General features: G+C 42.6%; 1 protein-coding gene across 13 annotated transcripts in view; it reads left to right on the top strand.

The window, feature by feature from the left end:
* tncb (tenascin Cb) overlaps positions 1 to 16010 on the top strand; it is a 151612-nt gene extending 135602 nt beyond the window's left edge. For all 13 annotated transcript variants that reach the window (XM_072240651.1, XM_072240652.1, XM_072240653.1 and 10 more), the window contains 6 exons: positions 6338 to 6473; positions 7025 to 7176; positions 8799 to 8895; positions 12718 to 12879; positions 13000 to 13163; positions 14822 to 16010. In XM_072240651.1, the coding sequence (XP_072096752.1) occupies positions 6338 to 6473; positions 7025 to 7176; positions 8799 to 8895; positions 12718 to 12879; positions 13000 to 13163; positions 14822 to 14941 (831 nt within the window). In that variant the 3' untranslated portion in view covers positions 14942 to 16010. The remainder of the gene's footprint in view (positions 1 to 6337; positions 6474 to 7024; positions 7177 to 8798; positions 8896 to 12717; positions 12880 to 12999; positions 13164 to 14821) is intronic.
* The last annotated feature ends 2194 nt before the right edge of the window (positions 16011 to 18204 follow it).

The following is an 18204-nucleotide window of genomic DNA, read 5'->3' on the forward strand; positions in this document are numbered from 1 at the left end:
CCCCATAACCTTCAATGCTCTGACTAATCAAGAACCTATCAGCCTCTGAGTTAAGTATACTCAATGGCTTGGCCTCCATAGCCATCCATGGCAATGAATTCCACAGACTCATCACCCCCTGGCTGAAGAAATTCCTTCTCATCTCTGTTCTATCGGACACTCCTCTATTCTGAGGCCGTACCCTCTGGTCCTACCACAAGAAACATCCTCTCCACATCCACTTTGCCTAGACCTTTCAAAATTCGATAAGTTTCAATGAGATCCCCCCTCCACCCCCTTTGCCAATTAAAGATTTTAAAAAATCAGAATTTCACGGCATTTTTCTGAGCTTGACCTACAGCCTATCAGTGAACAGGAGCATGAGAAGAGGCAACATCACACAGATTAAAAAAAGCAGTACTTTGCAGCCGTTTTTGGAGATTGAGCTGTGGCCAATCAGTGAAGGGATTCATTGGTAAGGGCGAATAAAAATAAGACAGGGCAAGCAGAGCAGCTAATGTGTGAGTGGGCAGTGTTAGAGTGGGGAGGCTCTGGATCTGGCTGTATCAAGGTTGGGCAAGGTAAGTATCTGATGTTTCTTCTCCATTCCTCATTCCTCATCTGTCTGGGCATAGTGAGAGCAGAGAGAATAACTCCTGGGGCAGGTAACTTCTTTGTGTAAGATGTGGGAATTCTGCGAGACTTCCAGTGCATCTTCCCAGATGACCACACCAGCACAGAGTGCACAGAGCTGCAGCTTCTCAGACAGCATTAAAGGGCTGGAGCTGCAGCTCGGTGACCTTCGGCTTTTACAGCAGACTGAGGAAATGATAGACCGGAGCTGCAGTGATCGGGTCTCTGGCGCTGTGGGTCAGAAGAGAAGAGGGGTGAAGGGGACTGCAGAGTGATAGATGAGTCCATAGTTCGAGAAATAGAGACGAGATTCTGTGGATGTGACGCAGACACCCGGGTGGTATTTTGCCTCTCAGCTGCCAAGGTTAGGGATGTCTTGGACTGCATTCTTAAGGAAGAGGTTGAGCAGTCAGAAGTCTTGGTAAATATTGATACCAATGACATAGGTAGGAGAGGCAAGGAGATGCTAAAGGGAGGTTTAGGGAGCTAGGTAGAAAGCTGAAAAGCAGGATCTCCAGGGTAATTACCTCTGGATTTCTGGATTGCTGCCTGTGCCACATGCCAGTGAGGGTAAGAGCAAAGGCATTTAGCAGCTAACTGTGAGGCTCAGGAGCTGGTGCAGGGGGCAGGAGTTCGGATTTCTGGATATTGAGATCCCTTCTGGGGAAGGTAAACCTGCACAAAGGGGATGGTTACACGCCAACCCGCGGAGGACCAATGTCCTTAAGGCAGGTTTGCCAGAGCTGTTTCAGAGGGTTTAAACTAATATGACAGGGGATGGGAACCGGATTTGAATTGAATTGACTTTATTTCCTACATCCTTCATTTACACAAGGAGTAAAAATCTTTATGTTACATCTCTGTCTAAATGTGCGATGTGGAATTTATAGTCATTTGTAATAAATGGTCTGTACAACAGGACAGTCATTATAGCATAGAAATACAGTTGTGTCAGCTGTAATACAGTTGTGTCAGCAGAGATTTAACAGTGAGTGGCATTACAATGAATGATGCCCTCATTTCATGGAAGCCTCCCCGCGTTCAGATCAGTGGCTACATTCCCGACAGCCCAGGGCTCTGAAAGGGATGGCTGAAGAGATTGTGGAGGTATTAGTAATGATCTTTCAGGAATCAAAAGAATCTAACATGGTTCAAGTGACTGGAAAATTGCAAATACCATTTCACTTTTCAAGGAGGGAGAGAAGCAGAAGAAAGGAAATTATAGGCCAGCTAATCTGACCTCAGTGGTTGGGAAGATGTTGGAGTTGATTTGTTAAGGATGTGGTTTCGGGGAACTTGGAGGCACGTGGTAAAATAGGCCATAGTCTGCATGGTTTTCTTAAGGAAAGTCTTGCCTGACAAATCTGTTGGAATTCTTTCAAGGAATAACAAACAGGATAGGCAAAGGAGAATCGGTGGATGTTGTGTACTCGGCTTTTCAGAAAGCCTTGACAAGGTGCCACATGTGAGGCTGCTTAACAAGTTAAGAGCCCATGGCATTATAGGAAAGATACTAGCATGGATAGAGCATTGTCTGATCAGCGGGAGGAAAAGAATGGGAATAAAGGGAGCCTTTTCTGGTAGGCTGCTGGTCTAGACAAGTGGTGTTCCACAGGGTTCTTTGTTGGGACCACTTTTTTTTGTGTTAAGTGTCACTGATTTGGATGATGGGATTGATGACTTTGTGGCCAAGTTTGCAGATGATATGAAGATCATATCACAAGTAGTTTTGAGGAAGCAAGGAGGCTACGGATTAGGAGAATGGGCAAAGTATTGGCAAATGGAATACAGCGTTAGGAAGTGTATGGTCATGCACTTTGGTAAAATAAATAAAAGCGTAGACTATTTTCTAAATGGAGAAGAAAATTCAAAACTCCAAGGTGCAAAGGGACTTGGGAGTCTTCGTGCAGAATTCCCTTAAAGGTTAATTTGCAGGTTGAGTCAATGGTGAGGCAGGCAAATGCAATGTTATCATTCATTTCAAGAGGACTAAAATATAAAAGCAGGGATTCAGTCATAAGGCTTTATAAAGCACTGGTAAGGCCTCACTTGGAGTATTAACAGTTTTGAGCCCCCTTATCAAAGAAATGGTGTGCTGACATTGGAAAGGTTTTGGAGGAGGTTCACAGGAATGATGAGGGAGTTACCTTACGGTCTTATTCTTCTCGGCTCCAGCGAGCACAGTCCCAACCATCAAATACTCCTCTTACATTAACCCTTTCATTCCTGGAATCATTCTCATGAACCTCCTCTGAACCCTCTTGAATGCCAGCACATCTTTTCTTAGATAAGGGGCCCAAATCTCTTCACGATACTCCAAGTGACACTTTACCGGGCCTTACCAACACAATTCATAAGGTAACCTTTAGGGAATCTGCACAAGATCTCCCAAGTCCCTTTGCATCACGGATTTCTGAGTTTTGGGGACAAAGTATCAACTCCATCATCCAAATTTTGACTTATAACGTGTAAAGAAGTGGTCCCAATACTGACCTCTGCAGGACATCACTAGCCACCGGCAGCCTACTTTATCATGTGCCTCCAAGTACCCCGAAACCTCATCCTTAATATTAGATTCCAACATCCTCCCAACCACTGAAGTCAGGCTAACTGGCCTACAATTTCCTTTCTTCTGCCTCCCTCCCTTCTTAAAGAGTGGAGTGACGTCCGCAAATTTCCAGTCCTCTAGAACCAATCCAGAATCTAGTAAAAGATCATTACTAATGCCTCCACAATCTCTTCAGCCACTTCTTTCAGAACCTTGGGGTGTAATCAATTTGGTCCAAGTAACTTACCTACCTTCAGACCTTTCAGCTTCCCAAACACCTTCTCCTTCGTCAAAGTAACGACATTCACTTCAGCCCCTGACACTCTAATTTCTGGCATACTGCTAGAGTCTTACACACTGAAGACTGATGCAAAATACATATTAAGTTAGTCTGCCATATGTTTGTCCCCCATTGCTACATACTTCTCCAGCATCATTTTCCAGGAGTTCAATATCAACTCTCATCCCTCTTTTACTCCTTATGCAATACATTTGAAAACACTTTTTGTATCCACTTGATATTTTTGCCTAGCTTACCTTCATATTTCATCTTTTATTAGTTACTTTCAGTTGTTTTTTAAAAGCATCCCAACCTTCAAACTTCTCAGTAAGTTTTGCTGTATTATATGCTCTCTCTTTTGCTTTAAAGCTGACTTTGACTTCCCTCATAAAGCTGATTTGTAACCACCTCTGATTCAACCTATGACAGTGGTGTCATCAGTAAACTTAAAAATGGCATTGGAGCTGTGCTTAGCCTCACAGACAGAAATGTAGAGCAAATAGAGCAGGGGACTAAGCACACAGCTTTGTGGTGCAACTGTGCTGATTGATGGAGATTGTGGAGGAGATGTTACCATCAATCCAAACTGACTGGGGTCTGCAAGTGAGGAAATCAAGGATCCAGTTGCACAGGGAAGTACTGAGACCAAAGTCTTGAAGCTTATTGGTTAGTTTTGAGGGACAACCTTCCACATTGTCCACAACCTCACCAGCTTTTGTGGCATTCCCTGACTTACTAATTGGGCTGTCTATATACATTTGCATCCATATCATTATAATATAGAACATAGGTTGCGCTGACCTATATAAACTTACTCCATAATCAATCTAACCCTTCCCTCCTACACAGCCCATAACCCTCCATTTTTCATGCAACAATTCATCTATTTAAGAGGCTCTTAAATGTCCCTGTTGCATCAGTCTGTACCACTACCCCCAGCAGTCTATTCCATGCACACACCACTCTCAGTGTGAAAAACCCATATTTGACATCTCCTTTATACTTTCCTTCATTTACCTGAAATGGATATTCTCTTGTATTATGATTATGAAGACACGCAGTCCTCTTTTATTGTCATTTAGAAATGCATGCATTAAGAAACGATACAATATTTCCTCCGGTGTGATATCACAAAACACAGGATAGACCAAGACTGAAAAAACTGAAAAAACCACATAATTATAACATATAGTTACAACATTGCAACAATACCATAACTTGATTAAGTCCATGAGCACAGTAAAAAGTTCAAAGTCTCTCAAATGTCCCACATCTCATGCAGACGGGAGAAGGAAGAAAAACTCTCCCTGCCATGCCCGACCACAATCCGTCTCTGAGTCATCCGAAAACTTCGAGCCTCCGAATCAGCTCTCCGACACTGAGTACTGAGCGCCATCTCTGTCCAAATGATTCGACCTCAATCTCGGTCGCCAACAGCAGGCAAGGCCGGGGATTTTGAGGCCTTCCCTCTGGAAGATTCTTGACCGTGCAGTAACGACAGCAGTGAACGAACGTTTCAGAAATTTCTCCAGATGTTTCTCTGTGCGTGCTTTCATGTTCGTCTCCATCAAATCAGAATTCTCCACGGCCACTATTTAACGGATACGATATCATTTTTCACCGGAGGGCTGTGCATGCGCGGCGCACTGCTCTCTTTCCTCTCCTGGCCATTGCTGCCCGAGAGAAAAGGTGCTAGCTGTCCGCTCTGTCAATGCATCTTATAATCGTATACACTCCTATCTTCCCGCTGCTGCCTATAAGGAGTTTAAGGAGTTTATACATTCTCCCTGTGACTGCATGAGTTTCCTCCAAGTGCTGATTTCCCTCTCAGTCCAAAGATATACTGGTTGGTAGGTTAATTAGTCATTGTAAATTGCCCAGTGATTAGACTAGGATTTAAAAATCGGGGGATTTCTAGGCAGCATGGCTCGAAGAGCTGGAAGGGTCCATTCCGCTCTGTTTCTCAATAAAAAAAAGTCTCCTGTCATGCTCCATTGCTCCAAAGAGAAAATCCCTAGCTCACTCAATCTTTCACAAACTGTCAAAATGCACAACATTGTAGCTGGAACAGTGAAGCGATTAAGCAGAATTGTCATCATCAGGGTCTCAGTGTCCAAATGTAAAAAAAAATAGAAATTCTGAAATTAGCCACCTTCCCACCCTGGCTACGTTAACCCTTCACGTGAGCTGACTCTTGATCCAAATTACCCCATTTATTCTTTTTCTGTCGTTCTAGTTCTTAACTGCTGAACTTGACTTCACAGCAATAAAATTAACGCTGACCTTAATCACTTTGAATCTTTTTTGTACTAACATAAATGGTCCTTCCAAGTTTTCCTTTGTATGATTTTGTTTCCTGAGCCAATGGTAAATTGTGTTTATTTAGTCATTAGTTTCTGGGAATGGCTCGTTACTGGTTCAGCCAGTGTTAACGGCCCATCCCTAAAATCCTTGAGAAGGGACTGCTTGTAGTCATTCTGATGGTGGTGTTCCCAGAGGACTGTTCCAGCATTTCAACAATGAAGAACTGGCATTCTACTTCCAAAGCAGGCTGCTTGAGTGACTTGGAGAGGGTCTGCCAGTGGAGGCATCTGTGTCCTTACAGCTGATTGAGGATTCAACTGTGAAAGATGGTCCCATGCAGTCTAGTGGGACAACTACCAGAGCGAAGGAGCAGACATGATTTCATTGCGGTGGCTGTGGTCACCAGGAAGCTGAGAGCCTGTGAGGCTTTGGTTTAACAGAGGTTCCAGCTATCCTCCCTTTAGAACTGATGGCAAATGGGAGGGTTTGTTGGATCCATTGTTGTTGCACCTCAGCTAAATTATAAATGTCACACAATTCTCCTCTACATTTACAAGAATTCCTTGCTTTTACTGAGCTCTTTACTTCAACAGAAAGTGGAGTATTTTGGAGCTACAGAAAGGTCATACAGCCTGTTGCAACTGGATCCATCGACAAGCTACAATGTGAAGCTACAGGCCTACACAGGCTCAGAAAGGAGCAGTGTCATAGAGATCAACTTCATAACAGGTAAGAGGAGAGCATGATCAAGTACCCCAGTTAATGTCTGGATATTTACCATAGGAGGTAGTGGCAAATGACCTTTCTTATTTTAGTTCAAGCTCTCCAATGTATTTCACAATAAAATGTCTATATATCATGGTCTTTGGGGGCTTGCTATTACTTGCATGGTGGGTGATGGGGTGGGGCTGATGCTCTTTGCTGGAACAAGTTGGGGAGGGGGAGGGCGGAGGGTTAATGCTTTGCTGCTGGGAGGGGAGGGGATCTTTGGGGTTCTAACGTTTTTCTGTCATTCATCCTTTGGGGTTTTTTCCTCTGTTTCGTGGATGTCTGTGAAGAGTAAGGATTTCAGATTGTGTACTGTATCCTTTCTCTGACATTAAATCATACCATTGAATTTTATCAACAATGTGTACTCAAACACATGTACACACACAATAATTAATCGAAAGACCAATATGTTGCAACTATGTCTTGACCTTATCATATGACTTTTATTTCCTGTTTAATAGTATTCTGGGATTACTGACTCTACACTCTGTCTCCCCTTCTTTTTGTAGTTGGGTACCTGTATCCATTCCCCAAGGATTGCTCTCAGACCTTGCTGAATGGGGAGACCAGCAATGGGCTCCAGACCATTTTCTTGAATGGCAATCGCTCTCAGCCACTTCAGGTGTACTGTGACATGACAACAGATGGAGGGGGCTGGATGGTAAGTGCTGCCACAGAAAACCCTGGAGGTAAAATGTCATTCACAGAAATCATCTTTGTCCCACTAAAGTCCTCCCCCACTAACCTGCTCAACTCTCTTTATTGGATCTGAAAGAGCAGTTGTCTCTCCTTCCACAGAAACAGGCCCTTCAGACCACTAATTCTGCACGGCCCATGTAGACCGGCCAGTTTATACTCCTTTCACTCCCAACAGCTTCTTTACACAGAGGGTAGTGAGTACTTGGTGTGAGCTGCCAGAGGAAGTGACTGAGACGGGTACAGTTGCAACATTTAAGAGGTATTTGGATGGATACTGGGAGGGGAGGGGCTTTGAAGGTTATGGGCCCAAATGTAGGCAACTGGGACTAGCAGTGCAGATGCTGTGGTCAGCACAGACTAGTTGAGCCAAAGGGCCTGTTTCTATGTTGTATTCCTCAATGAGTCTGCAACTACTGCACCCTCCACTACTCCTCTACACACTAGGGGCAATTTACAGTGTCCAGTTAACCTACCCATCAGGTATAAATGTGTCAAAGTAACGCAAAGTAAATTTTATTGTCAAAGCACATGTATGTCACCATATACAATCCTGAGATCCATTTTCTTGTGGGTATTCTCAGCAAATTTATATTATAGTCACTATAACAGGATCAATGAAAGATCAACCAGAGTACAGAAGACAACAAAATGTGCAAATGCAAATATAAATAAATAGCAATAAATAAAGAGAACATGAGGTAATGAGATGAAGAGTCCTTAAAGTGAGATCATTGGTTGTGAAAGTGATTGAAACTCATTACAGCCTATGCAGCCGGTAAACTTGTCCCATGGCCTTCTCCTGTGTGGCCTTGCTGACTGCCAGGAGCACTTGGCATTTGGATCTCAGGTACAGTCACTGCTCAGGCCACAAAATGGAGGATGGGAGGGATAGACAGCAGATGATGATTCTGGAATATGGGTGGAAGGGAGGGAGGACTGGTGCAGCAGGGGAGAGCACAGAGAGCATGTGGGTGATGCCAGGTCGTTGAGATCTGTCCCAGTGCAATGGACAACATGCATTCTGACAGAGTGAAGTCACATGACATTAGCATCCCAAATATTCCAAACCTCGCACTTTAACCTGGAATTTGGAAGAGTTAACGCAACCCTCTCACCACTGAGGACATCTTCAAGAGGTGATTCCTCGAGAAAGTGTCATCCATTGCTCAGGACCCTCACTATCCATCCTTTCACATTCTCTTTTATTGTTATTACCATCGGGGAGGAGGTACAAGAGCAGGGACAGCTTCTTCCTGTCAATTATCAGACTTGTGAACTCATGAAACCTACCCCATTATTCCCTTCTTCTGCACTACCAATTTATTTTGTATATTATAATTATTTTATGTCTTTGCAGTGATGCCACAAAACAACAAATTTCACATCATATGTGATGGAGATAATAAACCTGATTCTGATTGTGATTTTGATTCTATTCTGATTTACAAACAATGAACATGTATTGCATATACTGACAGCCTTTCTGTAACATTACCAACACAGCCTTTCTGTTTTACAGCTTCCAAAGTAACAATTATTAATTGATCAAAAACTGAGACTGACTGAGTAATAAATTAATTCCAGGTGTTTCAGAGGCGTGAGAATGGCGAAGTGGATTTCTTCAGAAAGTGGAAGGATTACGCCGCTGGATTTGGTGATCCTTCAGGCGAGTTCTGGTTGGGTAAGTGTGCATAAATTATCAGATTGTTGTACCATTGTTTTAAAGAGGACAATTTACTGATGTTACTTTCTTCACCAATGGTAGAAGGTAGTATATTTTACATCAAAACTACAGAAAAACCCTGCTTTCTTAGGAAGGAGACAGAAGGCCTAGTGACATGGTGTCATGACAACAACCTTTCCCTCAAGATCAGCAAAACAAAAGCACTGACCATTAAAATCAGAGAGGGTGCAGTACGCACTGACTTGTCTATATTCACGGTGCTGAGGTCAACAGGGTTCAGAGCTTCAAGTTTCTTGGAGTGAACATCACCCTGATCCAACCATGCAGATACCGTGCCCATGAAAGCTCACCAGTGCTTCTACTTCCTCAGGAGGCAGAAGAAATTTAGCATGTTCCCTCACCGGTTTTTTTGAAGGGCAGTTTCTATCCACCATTATGAAACAATTGAATGGTCCGAATCAAAGGACACCACAGCAGTGAAACAGGTCCTTCAGCCCATCCAATCCTGATGTCCCGTCGACCCATCGACCCATCGACCCATCGACCTACACCCAGACCATACCCCTCCATACCCCTCCCATCCACGTACCTACCAAATTTCTCTTAAATCTAGAAATAGAACCTGCATCCACTGGCAGCTCATTCCACACCCTCATCACACTCCAAGTGCAGAAGCTCCCCCTCATGTTCCCCTTAAAACCTTAACCCATGACCTTAACACGTGGCCAAGTGGTTAGGGCGTTCGTCTAGTTATCTCAAGGTCGCTAGTTCGAGCCTCAGCTGTGGCAGCATGTTTGTGCTCTTGACCAAGGCACTTAACCACACATTGCTCTAGTCTGTGCGAGGAGTGGCGCCCCACACAGACTTCCTATCTGGTCTGAGTCAACGTTTCCCCCAATGACCTCGATCTAATCTCACCCAACCTTCGTGGAAAAAAGCCTGCCTGCATCAACCCTATCTATACTATCTTCTACGTTCTACAGAAAAAAGTCTTAACCTATTCAACCTTTCCCTATTACTCAGGTCGTCAAGTCCTGGCAACGTCCTTGTAAATTTGCTCTGCACTCTTTCAATCTTATTGACATCTTTCCCTTAAGAAGGTGACCAAAACTGCACACAATACCCCTGTACTCAATACTTCGATTCATGAAGGCCAATGTGCCCAAAGCTTGCTTTACAACCCTTTGATGCCACTTTGAATGAACTATGGATCTGTATTCCCATAGTCGATGCCTTCTAGCATGATGAAATGAACTCATGACCTCCCACTCTACCTCATTGTGACCTTGTACATTTTTGCCTCCTTGTCCTGCATTTTCTCTGTAAGTGTAACACTTCATTCTGCATTCTGTTATTGTTTTCCCTTGTACTATCTCAAAGCAATGATGTGATGAAATTACCTGCATAGAAGGTATGGAAAACAAAGTTCTTTTATTATATCTCAGTACATGTGATAACATTAAACCAATTTACTATTTCCCATTAAATAAGCCTTCATACATCTTAAACTCAATACATCACACCTTTGCCTTTTCATTGTTGTGAAAATTCAGGAGGTGAGAGACCAGCCTGACTTTAGTGAGACTGCGAGGTCACTTCATACAAATGGGACAGCCTGTTATAAACCCACTAATCCCCTAAAAGTTAAGTGATTCCAATGTTGTGAGTTAGTTTATGATAACCCAGTCCCAAAGTTTCTGTGTATTTTTTAAACAAGCTGCTGGACAGAAAACCAAAATTCTATCAAACACAGCACTAGATCACATGTTTTCTTTAATAAAGTAATAACAGGAATATGTGGGGAAACCTTTGCAGTCTCCAAGCCCCTTGGCAAAAACATGCCCGGAAAGATTTATTCGCATGAACGGGGGATGGCAAATTGCCATGGACTGCTGCTGGGAAATTCGGTAACACTGAAGGTTAAAGGGTTTGGGAGCATCTGACTGGGACTTCCACATGGGTAAAGCCCATTGTGAAACTATTGCTCCACACCAAATGAAAACAGCACATCCAGTACAGATCTTCTCTGTTATCAGGAGGAGATGCCTAAGGACTGGATCAGGCCTGGGAAGAGAAGGAGAAGGGTAAGAGAGGTCTGCATTGGGGCATAGTGGTGCTGATGCTGGAGATTGAGGGCCTGGGAGGCCTTTTGCCTGACCATTGTGACCTTCCAGAAGTGAAGTTAAGATATTAGTGAGGCTGGCATTGAAAAGACCAGTACAAGTAAATTAAACGCAGGAGACCTAACACATTGCTATTGTATTCCTCTTTGAAAGAAGTTAATACCATGTGCAGATCACTGAACAACCCAGCCTTCCAGCTCATACTGTTCGGACTGTTGATAGGATATGGGCACCGCTTCAGATTACTGGAGGAGAATTCTGCATTTGATTGTTGATGCCAAGTGGGAGAGGGCCAAATGGCCGCTGTTATGCACAGCCTCCAAACGCTGGTTTCCATATTAGCATATGGTACGAGCAACCAAAGACTCTTCTTCAATGTGTCTGATTATCCTCTTGTTAGCATATAACAAAAAAAAAATTAACCGGGAAAGAGCAGGAGAACATGAAATAGAATAACATGAAATAGAATAACATGATAAAAATGCATCTACTGGCATTTATGGAGGTTTATGCAGAGCAGAATGAGAAACCTTATTAAAGCATAAAGGAGGGATACAGGCCAAATGTATGTATTAGCATAGATAGGCTCCTTGGATGGCAGGGAACGCTGGGCAGAAAGGCCTGTTTCACTGCTGTATAACTCCACGATTCAGTGATTCTAAGGGGGTTCACAAAGGCAGATGCCCTTAGGAAGGTTTCTCCTAATTGGCAAGTCTAGAGTTAGGGGACCTACTTTCAGAATAACAGATCACCTAAATAAGAGGCCAATGAGGAAGAACTTTTTTCTCCAGGGGATTGGGAGCTGTTCAAACTCTCTGTCAGAAGAAGTTGAGAGATTGAGTCAAGCATGAGATGGAATATTTTTAGACTCCAAGGGAATAAAGGGATTAGACAAACATCAGAATAGTCATGATCTTACTGAATGGCAAATTATTCAGTAACCAGCCCCACGATCTGCTCCAGCTGTCAAAAAAATGACCGGCTACTATCCTTTGGGCATTTGGCTTCTCCCTTTCTTCCCAGCTGCCAATGTTTCTGTTATGATGGATGTCAGACTGCTTACACACTTTATCTCCAGAGGTTAGGTCCACCTCTTGGGCAGCATGTTTGCACAGATGCATGTGTTGCCAGTCACAGCACCAGTAGCCCAGGTCCATTTTGACCTTGGATCCTGTGTTGCATGGAATTTGTATCTTCTCCCCTGTGACAGCATGGACTTCCTCCAGTCGGTCTGGATTACTCCCAATTCCCAAAGATATTGAGGATGGTAGATTAATTAGCCAGTATAAATTGAGCCCAATGCATGGGAGGGCAGGGTCTGGGTAGGTATATTGTATGAAAGAAGAGGATGTAACAAAATACTGTGATTAATAGGATTAGTCGGTTTGTTCTGAGAACTGGAACAGACTTAGTGGGCTGAATAGCCTCCTTCTGAATATTAAACCCTTTTGTAAATGGTTTGAATTCTAACCAGTGCGTTGTTCACTTCTGGCCACAAAACAGAGAGCCTCCCTCACATGACTCCTGTGATCAAACAGTGGGTCATGGCAAGAAAAGTAAACTGGACAACTATCAGGTGTTACAGTTCTGATAAATCATAGAATTTCATTGACAACCATCCCATTAGCTTTTGGTGGACAGAGGAATGAAATTTATCTTGGTTAAATATAAAATAGATGTAATTTCTGTTTCCCAGGCCTTGAGAACCTTCACAAGATTACATCAGAAGGATATTATGAGCTCCGGGTAGATCTCCAGGATCAAGGGGACACTGCTTATGCAACCTATGACAAATTCTCTATATCAGACGCTAAAAGTCGATACAAGTTGCATATTGGAGAATACAGAGGAACAGCAGGTAAACTTTAAAGGTGGTGAAGAAGATAGATATTGAACTAAATGAGTATCAGTGTTCATTTTGGTCAAGAACGAGTAATCCATGCACATTCAATGACTGTTTCTCCATTTTGCTGCTCAGGTGACTCTCTGTCCTACCACCAAGGTCGGCCATTCTCTACGAGGGATAGAGACAATGACGTAGCTGTGACCAACTGTGCTCTGTCCTACAAGGGAGCCTGGTGGTACAAGAACTGCCACAGGGTAAACCTGAATGGGAAATATGGAGTTGCAAACCACAGCCAGGTACATATGAGTTAATTATGGGCAAGTGAGTGTGCATGGGCTGATGCTGTCATTCCCAGAGTCATTACGGAGCCTAGTAACAGGGCACTGATAACTGTGAAATCAAGGGTAGCTACAATTTGATCCAGCTCCTTACCAGGTCAAAGCCAAAGCAGATGTGAGATACAGAGCCAAGCTAGAACAGTGTACCGTTTGGGCACCTCTCTTTCACTCTTTGATACCAAAGCCTAAAAATTGGCTAATGCAGAAAGAAGAGCTTTCCATCAGTTTTTTTTTGTATGTAGACCTTTCAAAAATCAACCTGAACATGATTTTGAGGACTTGCCTCCTGCTGCAGAATTGAATCAGAAGCCTCCTGTTGCACTTCACCCAGGAGGCATCAGCTCCCCCTTCTACTCTGCACAAGTGAGGCATCCCCACCACCATTGCCCGTTGGTAACAGTCTGTGTAGATCTCCAGGGTCAAGGGGGACACTGCTAGTGCAACCTATGACAAATTCTCTTAGAGCGTACAGAGGAACAGCAGGTAAACTTTAAAGGTGGCGAGTAAGATATATGCTGTATGTTAGCACCAGCATTAGTTTCAATGGAATGGATTTCAGAGGAAAAGTAAAACCACAGGAGATGACTTTCTAGGCTGCAATTCCCAAAGCTCTCCCAAGCCAAGTCCAATTTTAATCTAATTGATTGGTGTCATCAGTCCACAGCACAACTATCATTTTACTGAATAATAAACATGCAAACATCTGCAGATGCTGGAAATCCAAATCTGAAGGACCTCAGCAGGTCAGGCTGCATCTATAAAGATGAATAGATAGTCAACGTTTTGGGCTGAAACCCTTCTTCAGTACTTCATAAGAATATAAACAATAGGAGCAGGAGTAGGTCATCTGGCCTGCCGAGCCTGCTCTGCTATTCAATAAGATCATGGCTTACCTGATGGACTTATCTCCACCTACCTGCCTTTTCCCCATAACCCTTAATTCCCCTACTGTGCAAAAATCTATCCAACCTTGTCTTAATATATTTACTGAGATAGCCTTCATTGGGCAGAGAACTTCACAGATTCACCAACCTCTGGGAAAAGCAGTTCCTCCTCATCTTCATCCTAAAACTCCCCCGAATCTTGGGGCTATGTCCCCTAGTTCTAGTCCCACCTACCTTATCTTACCTATCTTGCCTCTATCTTGTCTATCCCTTTCATAATTTTATATGTTTCTATAAGATCTCCTCTCAGTCTTCTGAATTCCAGCGAGTACAGTCCCAGGCGACTCAATCCCTCCTTCATAGTCTAACCCCCTCATCGCTGGAATCAACCTGGCGAACCTCCTCTGCACCACCTCCAAGGCCAGTATATCCTTCCTCAAGTAAGGAGACCAGTACAGCACACAGTACTCCAAGTGTGGCCTCACCAGAACCCTGTACAGTTGCAGGATAACCTCCCTGCTCTTAAATTCAATCCCTCTAGCAATGAAGGTCAACATTCCACTTGCCTTCTTCATGGCCACCAATATAAAAAAGGGAGAATTAATCGAACCTAGGCCTAACTTTATCAATATTTCCTATCCTAATTGTGAAATATTTGCCTACATGTTGGATTGGTTGTTATATTAAAGATGTGTTACTTTGGCACTAAATTTCATATTCGTTTTTCAACAGGGTGTCAACTGGTACCACTGGAAGGGACATGAGTATTCAATTGAATTTGTTGAAATGAAACTGAGACCACATACCTTCAGAGGCCTTCAGAGAAAGAAGAGAGCACAGCGACAACACTAAATAACCAAACTAGCCGAAAACATTAAAGGTTCATAGTGTACAGAAACACCAATAATTTAGCTCGCATTCGAGTTAATGGGCTGTATGAGCCTCGCTAGAAAAGCTGTCTCACCTTACATGGGTTTAGCTCCACTCAGTTTAAACACCAAAGATAATTTTGACAATAATTAACATAGGTTGCTATTGCTTTTAGGGTCATAGCTTTATATATATTGCTCAGAGGGCAGGGGTGGCCTTGTATGTACATCATTACGCCTGCACAGTCATCAGAGTGTATTGTCTATATTCCGTTCATCATGTTGGAGATGTGTTGCCATGGCAGCAAACGGACCAGTTGTCCTTAAAGGTTTAATGTACAGAAGCTTCATGTTTAACTATCAGATGTATAAGCTGAATGTCTCAATGTGAGTGTGGAAGTTTTACTTTGGGAACATGGAGCTTGACGTTTGTGACCTTTTACAGAAAGGGAGGTGTAACTTGAGAAAGCATTAATTGTTTTTTTTTGTCATTGATTAGCAATTTCAGGGTGTTGTATTTTAAAAGTCAACCACATGTTGGTTCTGTTTAGAATAGAACACAGTCATGTAAATACAAAGGAAAGTTAGGAGCCCTTCCTCTTATAAATTGTCCCTTTTGAATAGAAACAAATCTCAGCAAATTGCCTGTGAATCACACACAAAGAATTAAATGCAACTTTAAATGCAATCTCCTCAAAGATTACATTTGGATTGTTTAAATAATCATCTTCCATTTATTTAAATACCATGGCTACTGTGCTGAAAGGAAAAGGGAAAAATAGTGACATACTTTTCAGGAAATTCTATTTTCAAAACAAATGTAAAATGTGATATTTTTACTCTTTCAAGTATTCACAACCAAAACAAAGCATTTCCTTTTCTCCTGATTATAGGCAGCCCTAACTGTGGAGAGACATGATCACTAAACCCAGGTTACACAATACATGACCATGGTATACATTTGTAAAATAACAATTGTTTTTCACAGGGATAATTGCAATGTCTGTTTTTGTGTACCCTTAATTAAAATAAAGTAATGGTGTTTTAATGAATGATACTTGTATTTCAGTACCTTTAAGGGAAAGAGAGAGCCAAATACCAAATAGACTGTCATCACTTGCAGTTTCCTGAGAGAAATTAGGCCACTATTCTCCATTCTTCTTCAGGTTTTTACCTTTGCTAAGATCAGACCAGCTTTGATCTTACTCATTGTGAAAGCATGTCAAGGAGATAGTTGGCCAACTTCAGCAGCTGTTACTTATGCTTTTGTGTCAGAATTGATTAGCAACACGTGCCAAGACTTCTTGGCCGAAGAAAATAGGTGAGATCCGGCAGAGCATCATCCATTCAGTAAGCCAGCATGGACAATATGCCCAAATGGACTCCTGCATTAAAAGGAAATATGAACTTCCATCACTGAGAGCTAGTACATCATTTCAACTGTGGAGATTCTTCACAGGCCAATTCAATTCATCGATGAATAATCTGGTGATACTCTCCATCTTTCAAGGATTATTTACAAGGCAAGGGAAAACAGTATTATCATATTATGTGTCTGAGTCAGGGCAACCAAGGGAGAATGAAATGTGGCTCTAAATCAGCTCTTCCCACAGTTTCCTCAGGAAGATCCCACTTAAGTGCTGGAAATGTTTCACAACCCCAACTGATTCCACCAGGCAACATGAAGAATGAGACCACAAATCAGACCAATGATTACACAGATCAATTTTAAATTCTTGTTGAAGAACGTAATTTTGCCTGTGGTAAATCAATCACTGACTGGCCATGTGAAAACAGCAACTAACATTGGTAATTGGCAATTAGTCTATTATTGCCTCATGGACCAAGGTGCAATGTAAAAATGTTGTTCTACATGCCTTCCATACGGATCATTTCATCACATCAGTGCTTTGAGGTAGTACAAGGGATAAACAGTAACAGAATTCAAAATAAAGTGTTATACGTAGTTACAGAGAAGTTCAATGCAGGCATAAGACCATGACTATCTGGATTGTGAGGTCAAGATTCTATCATATTGATCAAGAGTCTTATACCACTTCTTCTTGTTGGGCCCTTAGCTCCCAGTGATGCATAGGCCATCGATGACCTCCCTTCTCCTTTGTCGCCTGCTCTGCCAAAGTCGTTGGTATGGTTGGGATTCATCAATGTTTCTGTAATCCATTGTATCCTCTGTTCAGGGGATTAGCTTTTACAGCTTCACTACAGCCCTGTTGGCCAGCCTTACCTGTTTCCACCTCTCACAATAGGGATGTTGGGTGGTACTTTAAGAGGCAGTTGGTCACACTAATCGCCTTAATATTACACTTAGATTTGAGATACTATTTACCATTGCTGGTAGACTAATATTTGTAGAGTACATCAGGCTACTAGTTTCTGCATTACATGAGTGAAAATCTGCTTTGGGTAGAGTGAACAACACCACTCAGTAAATGGGGAGATCTGTGCTGAGCATACTGTTATGCTAGGGCAATTCAACGTAAAGGAGAAGGTAGTGCTGGATCTCTTAAAGAAACATTAGGGTGGATAAGTCCCCAGGGCCTGATGGGATATTCCCCAGGTTACTGAGAGATTGCTGGGGCCTTGACCAATATCTTCATGTCCTCTCTAGCCACAGGCGAGGTCCAAAGAACTGGCAAGCAGCTAATGTTGTTCCATTATTCAAAAAGGGAACCAGGGATAGTCCTGGAAACTATAGAACAGTAAGTATGTCAGTGGTAACGAAGTCACTGGAGTGAATTCTTAGGGATGTGATTTATGAGCATTTGGAAAACTATGGCCTAATTAGGGAGAACCAGCATGGCTTTGTGCTGGGCAAGTCGTGTCCTTCTAACTTGATTGAGTTTCTTCAAGTGGTGATGAGGGTGATTGATGAAGGTAGAACTGTGCATGTTGTTACATTGATTTTAATAAGGTGTTTGACAAGCTCCCTCATGAGAGGCTCATCCAGAAAATTAAGATGCATGGGATCGATGGTGAATTGGCCGTTTGAATTCAGAACTGGCTTGCCCACAGAAGATAGAGAGTGTAATCAAAGGGGCATTTTCTAGTGGTATTCTGCAGGGATCTGTACTGGGACCTCTGCTGTCTGTGATGCATTTGACTTGGATGTAAATGTAGATGGGTGGGTTACTAAGTTTGCAGATGATATGAAGATTAGCGGTGTTGTGCATAGCTTAGAAGACTGGCGAAGAATACAACAGGATATAGATCAATTGCAGATATGAT

The sequence above is a fragment of the Mobula birostris genome, chromosome 22 (assembly GCF_030028105.1).
Source record: "Mobula birostris isolate sMobBir1 chromosome 22, sMobBir1.hap1, whole genome shotgun sequence".
Taxonomy (NCBI): Eukaryota; Metazoa; Chordata; class Chondrichthyes; order Myliobatiformes; family Myliobatidae; genus Mobula; species Mobula birostris.